This window comes from Natator depressus, chromosome 14, assembly GCF_965152275.1.
Source record: "Natator depressus isolate rNatDep1 chromosome 14, rNatDep2.hap1, whole genome shotgun sequence".
NCBI classification, from domain to species: Eukaryota; Metazoa; Chordata; order Testudines; family Cheloniidae; genus Natator; species Natator depressus.
The window spans coordinates 16,099,885-16,122,602 of NC_134247.1; the positions used below are offsets into that span (position 1 = coordinate 16,099,885).

At 48.0% G+C, this 22,718-nt stretch overlaps 1 protein-coding gene across 3 annotated transcripts in view; it reads right to left on the minus strand.

Moving 5' to 3' along the window:
• The window catches only part of RNF157 (ring finger protein 157), a 77,569-nt gene that overhangs the window by 41,341 nt on the left and 13,510 nt on the right, over window positions 1–22,718 (minus strand). For all 3 annotated transcript variants that reach the window (XM_074972249.1, XM_074972250.1, XM_074972251.1), the window contains exon 2: window positions 21,659–21,777. In XM_074972249.1, coding sequence (XP_074828350.1) covers window positions 21,659–21,777 — 119 coding nt within the window. The remainder of the gene's footprint in view (window positions 1–21,658; window positions 21,778–22,718) is intronic.

A 22,718-nucleotide genomic window follows, 5' to 3' on the forward strand; every position in this document is an offset into this window, starting at 1 on the left:
TGCTTCCCATGCACGGCGCAGCTGGTTATGGCTGCTGTGGAAACCGTGACATTGAGATTTTACATGCAAACCAGTCGGGTGGTTGGGTTGTAAGGTTCCAGGAAGGTGGGCTGGTTTCTGCCTTTGATTTCCTGCTCCTTTGGATGGGAAGATAAAGCACCTTGGAGATCCTGGTTCCCCTCCGCTCTCTTCCCCGCCAGCCCTGTGCCAGAGTCTAATGTGTCCCGCATGCTAATGGTGAGTATTTTTAGACTGCTGATGCTGCAGAACACCCTCTCCGATGAGGATCCGGGGGACAGAGCTCAGTCGCTGCCTGGCTGCTATGGAATGAATACAAATTTGCCCATTTAACCAGCTGCGCCCCCGAGACAGATGGGGAGAAACAGTATCTTGTGAGCCACACTGAAAGGTGGCGACGAAGTACTCTCCCTCCTTGGAAGGGCGCCTGACTCAAGACGGGCAGGGGCTGCGGCATCCTGGAGTCACCCAGAACCAATGCCTGGGGGATGGCAGGCACTGCAACTGTGTGTCGAGGTGACCTTGAGCGCACAAGCTGAGTGCTCAGGCTGGCTGCCGTTTAGAGAGACGACAGTGGGGCAGGGCAGCGCCTTTAGGTCTGAGATCACCAGGGAGCTGCCACTGGGATGGAAATGATGCCAGATGCTGACGGGCTCAGAGATGCTAGAGTCTTGGCAGCCGATTGCATTGCTCCTGGGGTAGCTCTGCCGTGCACTCCCCTGTGAGGTCTGCTCCTCCTCACCCCACTTAGGGCACATGCAAGCCATGAAAGGTGCAAGGATTACACTAGGCCATTGTCTGGCCCCTCTGCAGGACTTGCTGGATGCAGAGTGGGGCACATGCTTCACCATCCTCTGGGTGGCCACCCACCCCTGCGCAGCCCAGCTGCTCTGGAGAAGACTCTTACAGCACAATCCTCCCACAGCTTCTCCTACCCAGGCCAGCAAAGAAGTGTAATCGGAAAACAGATCAAGGGGGCAAAGCAATGTAAGCTGCACTAACCTGGCACGCAGTGAGGGCACACTAGGAGTGTAATTTACACTCGTTTAGTATCCTGTGGAGGAGCAAAGCCAGGCTTTGCCCATAGCAAGGGCAGCTGCCCGTTAGCAGACCCTCCATGCGTGGGCGAGCCATGCAGCTGTGACATTCCAATCTCATTTCCTGGGTGCTAACACAGCCGGCATTTGCTCTTTTTGGGTTTCCAATGTATCCTTTTCTCTCCAGCGAAGACAGATCTATAACTGCAGACTCAGATATGCATCAAAACGCCATAGACAAAAGCTGGCAGGAGCCACAAACAGAACAGTTTGACTCAGGGATGCTCTTGGTGGTTTTGAACGCACTACGGACAGTTGTTCTGGGTTTATGTAAATTCATGGATAAAAAAAAGAAATCTTTGAAAAAAATGGGGCCCATTCTGATCACACCTGCTGATGTAAATCAGGAGTAACTCCACTGTGAAACTGGGGTAAGGGAGAGCCGAATCAGCCCCCAGACAGTTCAGAGATTTGCACTATTATTTGATCTCTCTGTCTCTCTCACACACACTTTCTCCTTTGTTCTAGAAGACAGACAATGCCGGCTCACATACTGCAAGTGGCTTTTACAATGCTTTGGCTGTTCCGACTGTGAGGCCGTTCAAAAGGAAACGGGAGACTGCGCACCACATTCACCTTGCAGCTTCCGTCAGCGACTGCACCACTAAGCAGGAGGCAGGTACCTGCCGCAGACACACACGGCTGGGCCTGATGCTCCCTGCGCCACAATAGAAGTGCTATATCCAGGGTACATGCGCGTTTGGGAAAACACAAGGCGTGAACACACGTGGAGACAGTTGCCTTTCTTCTTTTTCGCTGCTCTATTGTGGCAGAGCTCACAGCCCCCAACAAGGGAGGCGTGCTCCATAGTACAGGCTATTGCACACACCAGAGAGAGTCCCCGCCCCAGAGAGCTTACAGTTGGATTAGTTTAATTCTTCTCAAGAACCACTTACTGCCAGTTCCAAACAGCGAGTGCCAGACTGCGAACTCCAGGGAGACTTTTCCAAGCGTAAATTTGGCACCCAACTCTCAATGCAAGTCAGTGGGAATCGGGCAAAATTCCCAGAGAGCTGTGGGACCCCAAGCCCGAGAGCTGTGAAAGATTTTCCTCTGCACAGACTCACTACCACCCCGGGAGCGTTTAAAGTTATGAATGGAATCAGCAGGGCATGATCTTCAAACACCAACCCAGAGTAACGCTCCCAGGCACGAGAGAGCACAGGGTGCACAGACACTGTGCAAAAAGGCTACTTATTTGAAATGGTTTGGCGCCACCGAGTGGTGAAATTGCATTATTACCTTAAGCCAGCCGCACAACAGCGGCAATCGGGCACGACACCTTTTATAACCGGGACAGGTAATTGGACAGATCCAGCTATGCTGGAAGCAGGCGTAACTCCAGCTGAAGTCAGTGGCGTTCCACCTTCTTCCACTCCGTTTAACTGACTAAAGGGCTCTGACCCTCTACAGCAAGTCCAAGAGGACAGAAGATTTCTGGTGCAGAATTTGACTGATGCCATGAAGCTCTAACAGGGCGGCCTTAGAAGGGAGATTACACCTGTCTGGCAAACCTTGTTGGTATAGCAGGCTGCTGCTCCACATTAATGAGGAGTCAGGCTTGGCCAAAAACTTGATTCTTGCTTCATTTAACGGGACGCTTTCAAGGCTAGGAGATGGCAAATCAGAACCAAAACAAACCCTCTCCCCCAACAAAAATGCTTTTCTATTCAAAACCATTCCCTTCTAACCAAGGATCCATCATGCCTTGGAATCCTCCAGAGCTGTAATCCAATGAAAGGGGAGTGTCTAAATGGAGGTCTCAGGTCTGGCTATGCTCCTTTCACCTCCTGGGTGGAGAGGTTCCAAATTTGGTCATGAAATCATAGAAATATAGGGCTGGGATGGACCTTCGGAAGTCACCCCCTGTGCTAAACCTAGACCATCCCTGTCAGGGGTTTGTCCAACCTGTTCCTAAAAGCCTCCAATGAGGGGGATTCCACAGCCTCTCTTGAAAGCCTATTCCAGAGCTTAACTTCCCTTAGGGTTAGATTGTTTTTCCTAATATCTAACCTAGACCTCCCTTGCTGCAGATTAAGCCCATGATTCCTTGTCCTATCTTCAGCAGACATGGAGAACAACTGATTCCTGTCCTCTTCATAACAGCCCTTAACATACTTGAAGATTGTTATCAAAGTCCCCACTCGTTCTTCTCAAGATTAACCATGCCCCATTATTTTAACTTTTCCTCAGAGGTCAGGTTTTCTAACTCTTTTATCATTTCTGTTGCTCTCCTCTGGATTCTCACCAATTTGTCCACATCTGTCCTAAAGCGTGGTGCCCACAACTGGTCACAGTTCTCCAGTTGCGGCCTCACCAGTGCCCAGTACAGCAGAACAATTGCAACACTCCAGTTAATACACCCTAGGATAATATTAGTCCTTTTGTGCAACTGCATCACATTGTTCACTCATATTCAGTGTGATCCACTATAACCCCTAGATCCTTCTCAGCAGTACTACCACCTAGCCACTCACTTCCCATTTTGTAGTTGTGCATTTGATTTCTCCTTCCTCTACACACACACACACACACACACACACACACACCTTTGCACTTATCTTTATTGAATTTCATCTTGTTGAATTCAGACCAATTCTCCAACTTGGCAAGGTCGTTTTGAATTTTAATCCTTTCCTCCAAAGTGCTTGCACCCCCTTGCAGCTTGGTATCATCTGCAAATGTTATAAGCATACTCTCCACTCAATTCTCCAAGTCACTGATGAAGATACTGAATAGTAGCAGACCCAGGACTGACCCCTGCGGGACCCCACTAGATACACCCACCCAGTTTGACAGCGAACTATTGATAACTACTCTTTGAAATGTCTTTCAACCAGCTGTTCAGCTATCTCATAGTAATTTCATCTAGACCACACTTCCCTAGTTTGCTTATGAGAATGTCATGTGGGATTGTGTCAAAAGCCTCACTAAAATTTAGATGTAGCACATCTACTGCTTCCTCCCTATCCATCAGGCCAGTTGTTCTGTCAAAGAAGGAGATGTAGGTTGGTCTGGCATGCTGGCTATTCCTTAACCCTGTTCTCCTCTAGCTCCTTACAAACTGATTGTTTAATAATTTGTTCCAGAATCTTTCCAGGTATCAAAGTTAAGCCGACTGGTCTATAATTCCCCAGGTCTTTTGTTCTCCTTTTTCCCCTTAGAATCATGAAATCTATCATTTTGCGATCGCTTTCACCCGCATTGCCTTGCACCTTTAGAGTCACTACCAATTCCTCCCTCTTGGTGAGAATCAAATCTAAAATGGCTTTGCTCCGGTTACTTCCTCCACATTCTGAAATAATGGTTTCACCTGGAAACCAGACATCATGCAGCCCCGTTTCATTCATGCTTTTCCCCCCGCACGTGAAGAGCAACTTCCTGCTTCGAGTCTGATCCTGACATCAGTTTTATACTTTCCAATTCCACTGACTTCTGCAGAGCTACCCCAGGTAGATTTGTGCAGAGAATCAACCCGTCTAGATAGTGCTTAATTTGTGACGAAAGAGGTGCTGGGACTCAAGCAATTAGGTACCAGGGCTGAAGCAATTTTGTTTACTTTCGTAACTGATGTGGCAAGCCCTGGCATAAATTAAGCACTGCATCTAGGCTAAACTAGCTTTCATCTTCGATTACACCTGCACCGACGAACAATAGCCAGAGAGGCATCATGAGAGAGAGCACAGCGCGTGCATCTCCTCTAACATGCTACAGCGACTCCAGAACAAGATGGTTTACACAGAAAACTGAAGGCGCAGTACACAAGAGTAAATACTACAGTTTCACAGCTTGCATAACTCCACAGTCTCAATACCATCTGGGACTGCTTCTGGCCACACTTACAAAACATGCCCACCAACGTAACGTCACTGATCTCCACGGAGTTTCTCCTGATTGTCACCACTGTAACAAAGCAGAATCCAGTCCTTTATTCTATTGCATTCAATCAGCTCTGTGCTAATGCAGCTATGTCTAGAGGCTGGGGTGATTGTTAGTTTTAGAGAACACTTTTCTGTTAGGACGGGAAATGATTTGCCTCTGTAAGCTTGTTCCATTTTGCTGATCATAAGGAAGTGGAGACTTCAGATCTCGTCTGAGGTGATAAAGTGTCAGAACTCAGGCACTCATTAGCGCAGGCAGCCTGTGAGCCAATGGGACTGCACGGCTCCCAGCCAGTGACAATGTCCGTAAATCTATTTTTTTTTTTTTTTTTTTTTGGAATCTCAGACATCTTCACATTCTACCACCCGCACCCCTCCCCCCCCACACAGCCTTAAGGAGGAAAAAGGTTGCTGAGCCATTAACTTCAAGGTAATAAGCTTTTTAATGAGTCATGAGAACTAAATGGAAACCCTGCAGTATTGCTAATTTCATCTGGAACAAAACGGTAGAGAAGAGAGAAATCTGTGCCGCATGATTGCTGCCCCTGACTTCCCGGCTATTAATATAAACGTCTCTGGGCACCCTGGATGGAAGAGTGCTCTGCGGTTAATTTAATAGCGCTGTTGGACAGCTGTTCAATTCTCTCACGGCTCGGCTTCAAGGAAACCCTGAGAGCTGCAGTGAAGCCAGGCTACACCTGACGCACCCTATGCGATCTCTCAAAGCAGCAGTGGGTGTCTAACTCAACGGAAACCCCTTTCAACCCACGCTAGAAGCAGCACTGGTTAGAGTGGTTAAAGCACAGGTCCGGGAATCAAGAGCTTAGCTGCATCTAGACTAGAGAAGTGAAGTGAACCAGTGGGACAGGACGGGTGCAGGTCAGCCCAGTAGGGCTGAACAGGGCATGCTATTTCAAATGCAGTTTGTACTCTGCATCTCCACCAATGCTCTATGTACTACAGCCATGCAGACCTCTGAGTAGCTATCCCACAATGGCTAGCACGGCTCCCAACATTTTGATTTTGATGACACTTCGTTTTCTGACGGAAAACTGTTCTGCCCCAATTTTTGGGGCCAGCTCTAATAACGATCAAGTGTTTTTAAAAGGCCGTGTGCAGTGTAAGTGAACAGCGCACTGACCTAGCTACTGTGACTGTCTAGCATCGGATAGAAGGTGAACTAGACCTGGCTGGAAAGTAGTGGGGTTTCCTCCAGAAGATTTTGATAATTTTTCAACGTTTTCCCCAGAAAATCCTGGATTTTTCAGAGAAATATCAAAACCAGAATATGGACATTTTCCAGAGAGCAGCCACTTGTCACACAGAAAAAGGGGTTCAGCTGAAAACCCAAGTTTCCATAAAAAAAAAACAATTTCAAGGAAGATTTTTGACAAGCCCTTATCCGAACTACTTGACTGTGTTTCACAGGCCCTATACTGCTAACATCTAAAGAAGGATCTCCTTTTGCTCAAGTGGAAAGGGCCTGTCCTTTGGGAGAGGGACTGCCGTTCTACCCCTTGCATCACTATGAAGTTCCAAGGGGTTATGAGATGCAGCAAAGGGCAACAGATAATACCTGAGTTACCATGGATTTGTTACACAAAGCAATTTATTTTTTCAGATGAGAGAGCGGACCTTAGACTTGTTTTCCTTTTCGATTAAGAGCATTTCTCCCCGTGCTCACAAATCTATTGGGGCTCATGTCCTAACAGCAGGCAGTTCTGGTTATTTAACCAGTTTGGTTATGTGGTATCATAATTACTCAGCACATCGAAATAACAGAGCTGCGACTTTAGAGACAAACATCAACGTCTGTAACATCTGAAAAGCCAACCCAGCACTAGACAAAGCTGTGTGAACTTTCAGAGTCTGGAAGAAGTTGTCAGTTTTACTCTGAGGGCCCGGTAGCTAAATACAGCCTTCTCGTAACAAGCACGTGGGTGATCAGGACAGGAAACAAGCGTGTGACTGGGGCTGTACACTGGGTTTCAACGCCTTCATGAGCAGTCCTTGAGGAAACTCCTCTCTAGCCCTGGTTTAGGGTAGGCGCTTTAGCAAAACCTGCCCTGGTGCAATGTGATCATGGCCCACAGAGCAAATCCTCAAGTAACTCCAATTGCTTTATGCGGGCTGCATTCCCTGCTTTGCACAATATGCCTTTCATAACGACCGAGTCACCAACAGCTGAGAGAGCCGGTTACATTTCTAACGCAGTAAAGAAAGCTTTCTAACCAAATAAGAGCTGCCACATCAGCCTGATAGAGTTACTCAAATGACACCAGGGCCTATTACCGATAGAGTCAGGCACCAGCCCCAGAACGCAGCTCTGGGTCCAAACTCCTCCAACATACAGGTGTGTTTGGATCTGAGGAGCAGGTTAGCGGGTCTCTGGAGAGTCACCTTTCCTCCAGGGTGGCTGCTAATGCAGTTTTCCTGGCCGGTCTCAGCAGGGCCTTTGTCACACACAGTTTCTTTGCCGCTCAGACTCGTTAGTAATTAGCTTCATTGGCAGAGAAGCTTTTGACCGGAGTGGGTACTGTAGCCCCCGAAATCCACAGGAGCTTCCTGCAGGAGCAGTCGTGACATTTAAAGAGCGGTTGAAACATCTTTATAGAAAATGAACCTGTTCTTCCGGGACACTCGCTCACATGAGCACACCTATTCTGTGCATCTCTCCCAATCTATTTTACTGCTGAGGACGTTTAACATGGAAACCAGGGGGCCAATGTCAGTGCTTATCCACCCCCGTCCCCTTCCGACTGCGACCTTGTTCACTTCAGTGGGATTTGTGCATGCTCAGCGCCTCTCAGGACATGATATATGGAACATCTCCGTCAGCCGGACAGCAGAAAAACTGCCCCATGGTGAATGATTCCAGGCCACTGGGCTGGTTTCAGCCCCTCGCCTCATTGATTTGAAACAGGCCCTGTGGGCCTGGAGGATGGGGTCGCAATCAAACACAGAAACACACAGACGCTGAGTCGGTAGTCGTCAGAGATGGGCCCAACCAGGCTACAAAGTCTGGATCAATGTTCAGAGTCTGAAGCTCCCCCCACCAAATTCAGGGGGATTTGGAGCCAGAGATTTGGTTTTGACCCACTGTACAAAGAGGGGACTGAGAAAATTTGGATCAGGGTTTGGATTCCGGAAAAATCCACAGAGCTCGTGGGAGTTTGGAGAATCCCCAATCCCTACCTTTCTGAAAATGTATTAAGGAGGCTGTTGTGTATTCTGTAGCTGGAAGGAGACAGCCTACTGAAATCCAGTCCCCAATACGAGCCCAGTTGCATTTGAACAGTGCAAATCTAAGAAACCCTCCCAGAATCAGATCCAAAACAGGATAAGGTCCATGCTGCATACACAGTACTGACAAACTCACACATTGAAAAATCCTGAGATAGCTAAAATAAATCATGAGACTTTTTTAAAATAAAATTTGGGTCCTTTTTATTGCCCTCTGATTTCTGACCCATTAGGGCATACCCACTTCATTGTCACACCCTTCTCTAACAGCAGGAGGGCCAGACACTTTTGGTTTTTTGTTTTTTTTTTAAATGAAAGCTGAAATTCTCACATAATCACCTGACTCCTGAGGCTGGACCTTTAAGAAAAGCACCAAATAGTTGGCAACACTGCAGACTGGGCAAGTTGGGAGTAACTATCCACCTTCTTCATGCAAGAGATCCAGAGAGAACTTGAAAAGGGCAGATAATGTAGCCATGGAAGTGGCCATCAGAGCTTCCATGTTCATTCTACACTGGGCCTGGGAGAGACACATTTAGGACAAGCAAAGTGACAGGGAAGGAGACAGCACTTCTCACTTCCCTAACAAACGAGGCTTCCTGAGCTGGTGTCCATGTAACCCAGGAGTCCGAATCCATTCACACAGAGTCCAGGACTCCCCGCCTTGAAACTATGTAGATAAAGAGCCTGGAGAAGCTCTACAGAGCCATAAATTGCCAGTCTTCAGCCATACGGGGCCCTAGTAATGCTCCCAAGCACCGCTCTAAGCCCTGGGTAATCCCAGGGAGTGATTTTAAATCAAAGGTAAGACCGTCCTTGCCTGAACCCAAAGAAGTCCACATTGACACCCCCGATCCCATCCCTACCCCACAGCTCCAGTCCTGCCACTGTATTATTACTGCCCTGTTCAGAAGACACGTCCCCTTACACCTCGGAATAGTCTTGTCCCATATAAACAGAAAGGACAGTCCCTCTTGCAGCCTGGATGGCAGTCAGATCCTACGGAAGGAGGAAGAAAAGTCCACTTGTAGAGATGCACAGAGACAGAAGCTGCTACAGCTCTGAAGTCAGTGGAGTTACTACTCCGACCTGCGCCCACGTAACAGCAGAGTCTGGCCAGTTGGACTTCAGTTACAGCCCAGCACCTACTTCTGTGCTGACAGACTGTAACAGCATCTTTACAGCCCTTTCTGCCCTCCCCCAAACGGCCTGTGTTTATCACACACTACAGTCCGTTGCATGGACAAAGCACTGGAAATCGGTATTGATCTCCCATCCCCGCAAGAAGCATTCGGGGGCCCATTGCACAAAGTCACCATGGGGATGTGGAAAAGCAGAAGGGAAGGGCTAAATTCACCCCTAGCAGGAAAGGCCAGGTCTTTGATACCGCATACAAGCGGCCACAGCCCGGCAAGGACACAGGTGGGGACACAATGGCTATGGACTTCTAGCATCCATGGACACCAGTGGGAACGGAGGGCACTCAGCATCTTGTGGGGTTAGGCCCTACAACCCTATCTAATCTAGGCCATGGCTTGTCAAATGGTTTAGAGGACAGTCTGGCTTGGCCTAAGCTGGCCAAGCATGCCATGGGAGTACGAACAGTGCTTCAAGGACAGTAGGTTTAAAATCCATTCAGCTAGTGTACAGTTTCATGGCCTGCACACACCACTTGAGAGACCTCTCAGCTGATAACTGCCCTCCACCTCACTGGTAGCAAGTCTCCTTAATAACAAGAAACAGCATCTTTTGATCACCTGGCCAGAAACGTACCTAACTTGCCCTGTTAGAGGAAGACAACCACAAGTAGCCCAGCGAGCCACCAAAAGCCAAATTCTGTAGTAGCCCAAGTGTAACAGGCTGGCAGACTGTCTGACAACACAGTACAGCTGTGCACGGGCTGGCCTCCCCAGCTAATGCTAGGTAATGACAGCAGAGAAGACACGGTACTGCAGGCTGGAGAGAGGAGACATTTCGTACCCAGAGCCTGTGCTGGGCTGGTACTGCCCACGCTGCGCTGTCTTCACTGCTAGCCAGATTCAAGCTCGCTCGGTCAGACCAGCGCTTGCCCAGCTTTTGCTATGTAGCCAGACCCAATGCTCACGAGTCACGCTATTTAGCTTAACAAAGAGCAGGTTAAGGGGTGACTTGAGTACAGTCCATAACACCTACATAGGGAACAAATATTTAACAATGGGCTCTTCAATCCAGCAGAGAAGGGTCTAACATGAGTTGACACAAAGCAAGTTCAGACAGGAAATGAGGCATAAATGTTTTTTTTTTTTTTAAACAGTGAGAGTAATTAACCATTGGAACAATTTCCCAAGGGTGGGGGTGGATTCTCCATCACTGACCATTTTTAAATCAAGACTGGATATTTTGCTAAAAGACACGCTCCAGGAATTTGGGGGAAGTTCTCTGGCCTGTGCTATACAGGTCAGCCTAGATGATCTCCGTGGTCCCTTCTGGCCTATGACTCTGCTTAGGGATGCAGTGCTCCTCTCCAGAGCCTGATGTTGGTGCAGAGGGCCCAGCAAAGAATTACTGCTATCTAGCCGGTGACCTGGAATGCATGCATAACTGTAGCATCCCAGAATCTCCAAGTCATGCATGGATTTTATTCTCACACCACCCTCTGCAAGAAGGATGTATTAGTCCCATTTTACAGATGAAGAACTGAGGCACCAGGTGGATGAACTGATTTCCTGAAAGTTCTACAGGGAGTCTGTGGCAGAGCCAGGGATCAAACGCAGTCCAGGCCCTATCCAACCTCTTCCTTGCTGAATCATTCACTGGTGAATCTTGTTAACCGCAGCCAGGCCGTGAAAGGGTTAGACTCTCTCTCTAGGTAGTAGCTAAGGTTTGGGACAGAGAGGCCATGAACGAAAAAGCCCTATGATCAGCTAAGCTTGCAAGGAAAGCTTAGGCTGAGTTTTGTCTGGTGGTGTTAGAGGAGTTACCAAAAAAGCCAAACCCCTAGAAATGGGGGAGAATTGGACCATATGCAGAGTGGGCATATTCTGTTCAGAGGAGAGTGCTTACTCCAAGACTATCCGATCTGCAGGTAGAACAGTGATCTGCAGGATTTCTTGCACTGGATTCAAAGTGGACAGCCATGAGGGAAGACCCAGCCAATATTAAAAATCCCTGGGAAGAACTGCTCGTATTGCTACGCAGAAGGCCAGGGCAGAGAGACAGGTGACAACTTGCCATGCCACGCACAGCTGTAAGGACAAAGCTTGGATGGTTAGCGCTGCGGATGGGACCCATGCAAAGCCACTGAGAAGAGAAAGCCGACCATCTGAAACTCTCGGGCAGCGCCGAGGCAAACGCCTGCAACGAGCGAGGCGCTGACAAATGACACCAAGTGGGCTTTTTGTTAGGCGAGTGAGCAATTATCTGGCCCGAATTTCCTGCTGGCAAGAACGGTCTGATTAGCAAGGACATAAACAGAGGGCATGCGTGAACACAAATGGTAAAGCAATGCCTGGCGGATGACAGTCCCCCAGCATTTTCTTTACGTCTTCAATGCAGAGAGAAAGCGAGAGCTGCATTCTCCAAGCGGGGAAGCACATTTCCAGTCTCTATTTGCTTCCGTCTCTGGTCAAGGAGTCATCGCGCGCTGTTGGGTCAGTGCAGCCAGTCACAGTCCACATCACAAAAAAGGAGAAAACGGGAACCAATGTCATGTACAGAACTGGAGCGAGAGAAAGCTGCTGTGATGTTTTCTAGCATTGGCACGTTTCCACTGCAATTGAAGATGCGACTGCAGCATGTGTAGACACACCCAAGCTGGCGCGAATCACAATGCCTGTGAGCTGCGGGTACTATGGGATGTACAAGCCTTTGTGCATAGGCTCTATAAGGGACCCTGGGTATGTATTCGAGTAGCTAGCCCGTGCTGCCACAGCTTCATTGCTGTCATTCAAGCCAACTCGATAGATCAGATGTGTCTACACGTGCCGCAGTCACACCTCTGATTGCAGTGTAGACATATCCTTGCATATCATAGGAACATGCAGAATAGAGAGAGCTGTGATAAAGAGTTAAAGTCCCATCTCAACAGAGCTGGACCTGAGCCACAAAATTCAGCTCTGGGTGTGAAATCTCTGTGATTTCAGGGGTGTTCAGGTCAATCCATTGTAGGAGACAGGTGCCAGCAAAGTTCAGATCTGGATCGAGCTTCGGTTTGGGCCCATCTCTGCAAGTCATACTGTTCTCTCCTACATATTGTGAGACGGAGTCGCCATTCTCCCAGCTGAAGGGCTAATGCTAAAGAGAACTGGACAGTGATTTGCCCAGCAATTGTGAATTTCAGAGGCATTCTTCAGAACAGGAAGGATGCTACCACTTCGGAGTGGATGAAATGGGGAAGTTTTGTATACAAGTTGCTTTGTGAAAGTGTTCACAGTTTCACACCCATAACAGCTGGACTTTTCATGAAATTTTACACCCTACATTTGCATGTCAAACATTTGCATCTTTTCAGAGGGCTTTTTAAATTATTATTTTCAAAACCACTTCTGCTAACGAGAGCACAACTTCACTCAAAACTTTGCCTATTTTTATTTTATTTTTTGGTCCCAGAAATAGCCTCCCAGAACAGGCGACCGTCAAAGAAAAACCACACAAAACCTTCAATAAATGTTTTGTGTGTGCAAAAATAGACCAGTTTCTGATTTTGCAGTGAAACGCAGAGACACACACATTCTGACTGTTCTCAGTTTTACTGCAAAAATGTTACACATCTCCATTAACAATATATTTCCTATTTTGCACACGTGATCTCTGGCACCTTAGATTCCCAGTTCAGTGCTTTCTTAGACTATGGTTAATAACAGTGAGACCTCATCCACTGACCTCAACTTCCTTATCACCCTATTGGCTAATGACAAGACGAGCAAAGCACCAACTACATGGGGTCAGATTGACAAAGACCTTGGGGGTTTTCGCCGTCACTTGCAGGTTTAAACTAAAGGAAATGATGGATTCTCTGTAACTTGAAGTCTTTAAATCAAGATTTAAAGACTTCAGTACCTCAGCCAGAGGTTATGGAGCTATTACAGGAATGAGTGGGTGAGGTTCTGTGGCCTGCGATTTCCAGGAGGTCAGATTAGATCAGTGGTTCTCAATCTATTTACAAGTGTGGGCCGCACATACGCGCTCTGTGTGTTATGTGGGCCACATCCACACAATATATATACTGCCTGAGGGTGTCACAGCAGCTGTGTGCTGATTGGGCCACAGGTTGAGAACCACTGGACTAGATGATCATGATGGTCCTTTCTGGCCTTAAAGTCTCAGCAGGCTGCCAACAAGATGCCTCCTTCCCTATCCATCTCTCTCTCTGGCTCGTGGGCCAGGTTGAGCCCTGCTGTAACTCCACTGTATTCCACAGAGGGGCAATAAGGATGGCAGCAGAGAGCCCACTCAGCCTTTCACCTTTCCCCACCCAACCCCTTAGGCCAACATCAACCTTGGCAAGGCTGCTGGCTTCAATGGGTTCATCTGGTCGACAGCGTGGTGGTGGCTGGGTCTGCGTACATATCCACACCTGGCTTCCCACCACCAGTGTCTCCCCCTCCTGTGCCCTCCAGTAAAGTCTATAAGGCCACTGTCAAAGCAGATGCCTCCACGAGGTGCACAAGGTAGGCACTTGTTATGGCCCTAGGTATTTCTCCAAGAACCCCACGTATGTTCACATACCATTTAAAGAGCAACTATTGTCCCCCAGTTTCCTCCCTGACATTGGTTTGTCCCTACTAACATCCCACCTAGAGATTCTTCTGTGCCTTCTGCGCCTCCCTCTGTAGGCCAGCGTGACACTCACCTTTGGTTTACTCCCTCCATAAGGCACACAAGAAAACCCCCCAGCAACACTGCCCACGATGAATGTCTCCCAAGTCCAGCAGGCTCCCAACAGCGTCTGACATTTAACGCTCTGCTGAGTTCACCGGCAATGCGGCAAACTCCAGCTTCCGAGAGCCTTCGGAGAGGATCCCAGACACTTTGTGGCTGTTCTTTAAATAAATAAATCCAGACACACAGAACCAAAGGAAAGAAGGTGGCGGGGGGAGCCAAAGCTTGTCTGGACTAATCTGCATCAAGTTGTCAGGCTTCTTTGTTAGCCTCCTTTCTGCTTCCATGTTAAGAGTGGACTATTTATCCTGTCAGTATTGGAAAGAGCTCATGAGCGCCCTACAGATACTGCTTAACACCTTGGCTTCTGCTGGCACAAACCTGAATCCTAAATCCAGTTCGCATAGGTCGGGATTTAGGCATGAGCCACACCCGCCACAGCGCTGCCAGGACACAGGTGGGGAGGTGATGTGTACGGATTTCTACTGTAAGCCGGTCCAGGAAAGATATTTGTAAAGCCTTAAGGGGAAGACTGCAGGAATGTACCCTGTGCCCGGCTTTCTTGGGTAGCATGAAGCACGGCCAATGGCAAAATTGCAGGTTTGCTTAATGCTGGTCGACAATATCATTGGGCGCACACCATCGCAGTGAACCGAACAAGCACCAGTCCTCGTGGTCATTGGACGGACTGCGGATTTCATGGACAAAGGAACTCTGCAATGCCGCCCTCATTCATTTCAGGCTCCAGTTCAATAACACCCTCTCTGTTTTTAAAACCATTCCTGGAACTTGCTCAGACCTAGCTGTCTAAGGAGTATCATTGCCCTAACCTCCACGGGCCTCCCAATCACTGACATCCCTGTGAAGTAAGGAAAAATTATTCACCCCATGGTGCAGATTGGGGAACTAGGGCACCAGGCAGCTTACATGACTTGCCCGAGGTCACACTGGAAGTTTGAGGCTGAGACACAGAATCAAACCCAGGTCTCCAAAACCCATCCAGGAGGCCTGCCTCTCACATGTCTTGCTTCTCTCCCACCACCTAGTCTCGCCATGCTCTGGGTCTGCCTACACCACAAAAGCCGTGCATGGGCTAGTCTACCTGTGCTAGCTTGAATCCAGCTAGAGCGAGTAACACGTGCAACGAAGACAGCTCAGCCCAACATAGACCTAGGTATGTAATCGGCTTGCCAGCCTATTCGGAAGCTCACGCTGCGATGGCCGAGTTGCTACTATTACCCGAGCTAGCTGGATTCAAGCTAGCTCAGACAGGCTAGACCCGGCACAGATTTTGCTGTGTAGACAGACTCTCCGTGCAGGAGCCTTCTTCTCTGAATTGCCTGCTACCAGGAAGTGCCTTCCTGTATCGCTCCATCATTTCAAAATCCCATCTCAAAGCATCTCTTTTTCCTCTGCTCCTGCTCAGAGGCTGTAATTATTCATTCAGGAGAGCTCTGCAAAGAGTTTGTGGAGACAATATGCTGTATGTTGAGAAAGTCCTACAAAAGAACTCTCTGACCCTAAGAGTAGAAAGAACCAAATTCGCTGACCCAAACGCACCACACAACTCACGGAAGTTCACCCCTAACGTCAAACTTTGTGATTAGCTTGTAGCTCCAGAATGGGCCACATCAGAACCCCAGCTCCAATCACGTGAACCTTGGAGAAACGCGGCTCTAAAGCACCGCTCTGCAGCTCAGGCCCATCATTAATTAAGAGCAAACAATGTCATTTCTTTAGTTGGAAATGCGGCATTAATTCTTTCCAAGCTGTTTGTTTACCCTCTCAGATGCTGTAAAGGCTATCTGATGTCAGGGTCCCTGCTACGAGGAAGCATGCATGGTGGGCAGTTTATAGGCTTTTACTGGAATCAGGAGGCTCTCTCGCAATCACTGCTGGAGGGAAAAAAATACCCTGGGATTAAGGCTGAATTTTCATTCTTATGTTGGGGGGAGGGGTTTAGCTGTGGGACTCCCACTGATTTTAATAGACAGCTAAATCCTTGTGCAGCCCTTAACTCCCGTAATGCTGCATTGCACTGGTACCCCGACACCACAAAGTGATGTAGGGCAGCATCACGGCTTTCCCTCCTCCGACTAGGTTCATTCAGCAAAAAGCAAGCAAAGTCTTTCCAAACCATAATTATTTTGTTAAGTGCTTATATGAAAATAGACAGTACTGTAAGCTTTCTGGGGCTAGGGCTGTCTCTTTGTTCCTTGTTTGTACAGCACCTAGCACAGTGGGGTCCTGGGCCATGACTAGGGCACCTGGGCGCTACGATAATACAAATAACAAATAATAGTAATAATTATTATTATAATAATAATACGGCACCCAATGCAAAGAACCCAAATAGCTGACAAACATTTGTAGCTCTAATTGTGAGAGCCATGTACTCTTTAAATGTGTGTTTATCTTTATAAATGAAAAGCGTCAGTGCTCTTTAAGCAGAATAAAAACCAAGGAATTACTACCCAGCATTCACAAGCAAGCCAACCACAACAAACCAGTCCTGGCAGCCCACCATTCATGAGTTTCTCTTCCACTTACTGAATGTGCGAGCGATGGAACAAAGAAACAAACATCTCAAGGCTCAGGTGCACATTTCATTTCCGTGCATTCAAAACAGTAAGAAAGAAGAAACTTTGTGGCTTTATAAATTCTGAATATCATTGTAACGGAAAGCGTCTTAGCACAGCTTCTCCATTCACTCGCACAGAGCGTACTGTGCACACGGCACATTGCGGGACTCTTGTGAGCAGAAGGCAAACAGCCCTCCAGCAACTTGGCCATTATGAAGAATAATTTCTGGCATGGACGAATACTGTACACAGCTGTACATGATCCCCACCAAAATATGTGCTCTCCTTTTTATTAAAAAGATATATCCTGCCACCAGAAGCCACTCATCTGCGGAATTAACTAAAATCCACTAACGATTAAAAAATGTAATATTTTAAAGGGGAAGCTGAACTGGGACTCAGAAGATCTAGGTTCAATTCCCAGCCCTGCCACAGAGTCGAAGATCTTGGGAAAGTAACTTGTTCTACCCTGTGTCTGAATTCCCTGTCTATAAAATGGGGATGATGTTTCTTTCTCCCATGCTTTGTCTGTCTCAGCTGTATGCAGGATCAGACCTTTAGATTGCAAACTCTTCGAGGCAGGGACTATCTTCTCACATGCCCAGCAGCACAATGGGGCCCTGACCTCAGCTGCTATTATAGTATGAGTAGTGATAATCTTATACATCACTTTAAATGGCCTTAAATAGAATGAAGACAAATAATCAAATGAGAAGCTAACACTTTAGCAGTCTGATGCTAGGATAAAGGTCAGAATATAGCTGCCATTTCTGAGCATGGGGAGGCAGGACCCTTCAAAGATGGTGAATGGTAAGTTCTATTTTTTTTCCTTAGTTAAACAATGGATAAACTTAACTGTTAGATCATAAAACTCACCAGGCAACATCATCAGATGGTCTGACTTTACCATGCAGGCAAACAGCAGCTGCATTCTCTCCTCCCATGATCAATGCACTGTTACTGTGGCCTGCAGTAACAGAGCATTGATCATGCTAATAAGTCACCATTTAGGCCCCAATTCAGCACACCATTTAAGCATGTGCTGCAGTCCACAAATATTCTGCCAGGCCCCAAAGCACATACTTGACTTTAAGCACTCCTGTGCTTGACATTAGGTATGTGCTTAAGAGTTCTTCTGGATCAGGGACAGAGGACTCAGCCCCTTGCAGAATCAAGCTCTAAGCTACCTGCCCCAGGGAGCCAACAGCAACGCTGGGAGCAGATCCCAAATCTCCTGCATACCAGGCTCCCACCCTCACACACAGCCATCCTCTCTCCCTTGCACACCCAGAGCGTAAGAGAGGGAAACCAGGTGTCCATTTCAGCCTAGCTTGCTTGGACGGGTTCTCCTGCATGCTGGGCCCGGCAGACCGCACAGCCTACCCGCAGGTGCAGAGGGGACCCCAGCAGGGGCAGGCTGAAATGCTGGTGTGACATGTAACGCTCATGCTCCAATGCTGGGGGGTGAGGGAAGGCAACTGCACTTCATGTGGACTAAGAGCTCCATGGGGGAAGATAACATGAGCCTCCAGGGAAATCTGACTGAGACCCATGGTCAGCCTAATGCAAGGTCCCTTCTTCTGTTTACCTCCACCCATAGGTGGCGAGTTACATGGGCCCGTGGTGCCCATGCTCCACCAATACATAGGAACGTGGGTCCAGCTCCACCAATGTTTGGGCTTACAAGGCTTTGGGGAGGTCCATGCTTCAGGGGCATGCGGGGTCCAGGGTGGGCTAGGGGGTTGGGGGGGGGGGGCCTGGTGCTGGCAGCTAGTGACTGCTAGCCTCTGTCGCCACTCTCTGTACTACGGCGGCTACCCTGCAATTTATACTTGTGCTAACCCAAGGAGTGCTAGCGTGAATACCTGTACACAAGCAGGGGAATCACATCCCCAGTGTGGTGTAGATGTAGCCTTAAGTCTACACCGGTTGAGTTAGACCCCCGCAGCGCAGGTGGGTGGGCTCAACATGAGGAACAATGACATATAATGAAAAATCTCAAGTTTAGGGCAGCTAGGAAAAGAACAGCTTCCACCTTCATCCTGAGCCGCCTGTTTCCGTTGCTGTGTTGTGGTATTTTGCCCTTCGAGCAAACATAGGCCAGGTGGCAAGAGTAAACCGCCAATGATTTGCCAGGGTGGGACGAGTCAGAGGTGTGTGCAGTGGCATGTAAATGAAGAGCAACATCAGGGACCACCATGGTCTAGCAGGGACCACCGTGATCATCTAGAAAGACTGGCTTCCTGTGTAACAGAGGCCTTAGGACTTCCCTGATGTGATTTCTGTTTGAACTACAGCAGATCTAGTTCATGGTATCGAGGGCTCAGACCTCCTTTATAAAAATCCAGATTTTATCTGCAAGTCTCTGAGGGAAGTCACAAATAGACAGGAACTAACTTAAATGCAGTATTTCTGGAGGACACAAGCACATTTATAAATTTACCATGTAGTTATCTGATGTAAATCAGGAATAAAGCCACCGAAGCCAAAGGAGTTACAGTGGGATAAGTAAAAATCAGAACCACAGACTTAGAAAAAAAATCTCCCACCTTTTAGGGTTACAGAGACGGAAGTCTACACGGATAGAATTTACGTGACATGCAGAAACTCATCACGCGTTAAAGGTGGGCAGGAAGTGAAGGCAATTCACACGCAAGAAAGGGGCGGATGGAATCTCTGACCGCAGAACTTTCCACTCCAATTGTTAAAGCAATAACGGTCATGTCAAAGCAACAGGACACAACAGGGGTAACTCACATAATATTATAACCTGAAATTAACACACCCCTACAATAAGAGTCAATATGGTAGAATGTGGTTAAGTTTCTTCCGTTTCAGCCACATAGTTGGAAAATATTTCTCTCTCATTTCCAAGACAATTTCAGAAGTTAAAAAGTTATAAAATTATTTGTTTTTCAGCAATTACAAAGCAATGTTCTCATATAAAATAATCCTTTTGCTTTACCCTTGCCAAGCCTAATTTAAAAATGCGGGTTGAAGGTGGTGCTTTATGTCCCAGCCCACCCATACTTTGGTATATCTCCAGGAGGAAAACAAAGGAAACATAGAAAGGCAACAGTTTGTCAGTCAATCTGCAATCAGATTTTCATGGGCCGAGTTTTCTAAGTGTCTGTGCAAATGATAAAATTTGCACGCAAGGCCAATTACCACGAGCAATTCAAGTGGAAAACAGCAGCTGGGTTGTGGGTGTGGTCTCTAACCTCAGTATTTATATTCAACACCCATGTGAGTAGTTCTCAACCTTTCCCCATGCTGCCACCCCCTTTGCCAGGACCCCTCTCCCTGTTAACAGTACGGGAAGAGCAGGGTGGTTGTGAGCCAAGTTAAGAACAAAAAGAAAAGGAGGACTTGTAGCACCTTAGAGACTAACCAATTTATTTGAGCATAAGCTTTCTTGAGCTACAGCTCACTTCATCGGATGCATTCAGTGGAAAATACAGTGGGGAGATTTATATACATAGAGAACATGAAACAATGGGTGTTACCATACACACTGTAACCAGAGTGATCACTTAAGGTGAGCTATTACCAGCAGGAGAGCTGGGGGGGGGGGGGGACCTTTTGTAGTGATAATCAAGGTGGGCCATTTCCAGCAGTTGACAAGAACATCTGAGGAACAGTGGGGGGTGGGGGTGGGGATAAACATGGGGAGTTAAGAACCTTTGACTTAGGTAAAAAGGGCTGATTAAGCTGTAAGTATCAGTGTCTTTGCTGCCACTGAAGAATGGTGTTACCAGCAAAAGATGCTGGGTGACAACAATCAGACGCTTGCCATTGGAAAAGAGTGTCTGCTTTACACACACTTCTGGGGGTGGAGAGAGATTCAGCATGCACCCCTATATCCTTCACCCAACACACTAGGAGCCTGATTTTTGCATACAGGGGCCTGAGAGAACATCACAAATCCAGCATCTGCACATGGGTACTCACAGGACATACCATCACAGAAAATGCACGAATCCAGGTGGCGACCTGTCAAGAGTCCTGAGATGTGTAATCTCGCTGGCCTAGTTAGGGCCCAGTGTTTGGAAATGGAGCCTCCCGGGTGCAGAGTGCAGGCCTCAGCAGGGGTGGCCTGCGCCCATCAGCCCGGCCCTTGGACAAACCAAAGAATGCTGACTGGCTGAGTCTGGCCCTTGTCACATGCGCCAGGAGGGGAATTAAAGACAAGCCAATGGAAGTTATGGTAGGTGGAGCAGATGCATGCACCAGCCTTTCCTGCCTTTGATGCCTGGGCTCAAACACAAGCTCACATCACAAGGGAGTGTGAGCTGGGTAGTGTCTGACCCACTGCCTCATTTGCATGCATCCCAGCTCAGCGCCCTGGCAGTGTGTGTTCTCAGGAGAGCCAGCAATGGTTTTCCACTGAATGCATCCGATGAAGTGAGCTGTAGCTTATGCTCAAATAAATCTGTTAGTCTCTAAGGTGCCACAAGTACTCCTTTTCTTTTAGCAATGATTGGGCAAGGACATTGCATACCAGCTTTAAGCTGCACTGGAATGGCTGCCTTGAGAAGCTTGTCGATGGCCTGCCCACACCGGTGCTATCGGCATCTCCATTTTGTGAGTAGTAGAGTCACCCACCAATTTAGAAGGCAAAATCCTGGGCCTGTTGAAATTAGTGGGATCTCACCCAGAGAGCAGAGCATCCGTTAGACATCTTCTAGTTGTAGGGATGGGCCTGAAACCACCCAACTTGGAAGAAGTTCAGATCTGCATCTAAAATTCATGGCTGTCCCTTGCATGCTGCTCTCTGTAATGGGCTAATCCAAACACCCCCACAAACTTTGGGAAGCTTGTATCCAGGGATCTGAGTTTTGTAGCTCGGACCCAGATACCATGGTGATAGGCGTGGGATAAGAACCCAGTTCTCTGTCCAATGGCAATTCAAGCCCCATGTCTCACAATGTCAGATTCCTCCCTAACTGCAAACCCAGCTGAATGCATTTCACTTTACCACTACAGGCCGGTTTCCCAGGAAGTTCAGGTCGCTGTTCTCTCCAAAGAGGTAGCCCTCCGGGTGCGTGGAGTCAAACTTCTCACCTCCCATGATGAAATGGCTGGCAAAGTAGCTCCCTAAAAAGGGACAGAAGAAATAGAGGCTGTCAAAGGCACTGAATAGCGCTGGAAAATGAATTCAATAAACTGCTAAGCAATTAAATGGTCCCAGCGATTTCCAGCTCAGTCATGCTGCCACTTGGGGCAGTGACGCATTCTGTGGGCAGGATGGCAGTGGAGCCGCTGCCGAAATTAATCACGTTTAGTCCATGCGCTCAGATTTTGCTTTATCTGGGGAAGCGCTTCACTTCAATCCCCTGGGGCTGAAGCCACCAAAACCAGCTGTAACTGACAAGAGACCTGTTCAAAACTGTGACATTGTGGAGGGATGATCCAAGGTCTCAAGAACCAGGAGCCCTATTCTTCATGCTGTCTGAGTAACTAAGACAGTCCTTCTGCTTGGGATTAGCACCACTGTCCACATTAACTGTCTAGTCTGAAAGGGAAACTCCAGGGAGTTGTTCTGTTCCCGTATTTGGGTGATTAGACAGAGTCACGGAAGAGAGGAGAACTTAAGGCAGCTTTTAAGAGACACCTGTCCTGATGTCAGCAGCTCCTCTTACCTAGCTCAGAGGAGGGGACCATTTTAATGACACGTCCCCAAAAGGACCTGTCAGTAAGTAGTGCTCCCGTCCTACTTGGAACAAAACTGCACAGAGTCATCCTGGAGTCTGGTTTGTTAACCACGACACTTCCAAAATAACTCTATGAAAACCCCAGCCTCAGTCTTCCCTCCACGCGCGGCTGCTCCTAGGGGGTCTTTCCATCATGACCGGTGCACTCCACCCCTCTGCGTGCCCGTGCTCTCTCTGATGGGATTCCTACCCTACCATTGCCACCTCCCTTGCTCCTTTGCCAGGGATATCAGCTAGCTACCCACAGGAGTCAGGGAAACCTACTAAATGGCTTTCCCAGCAGGATCACCAGTCAGGTAAGGAGGTGGGTTATTTCCAGCAGAC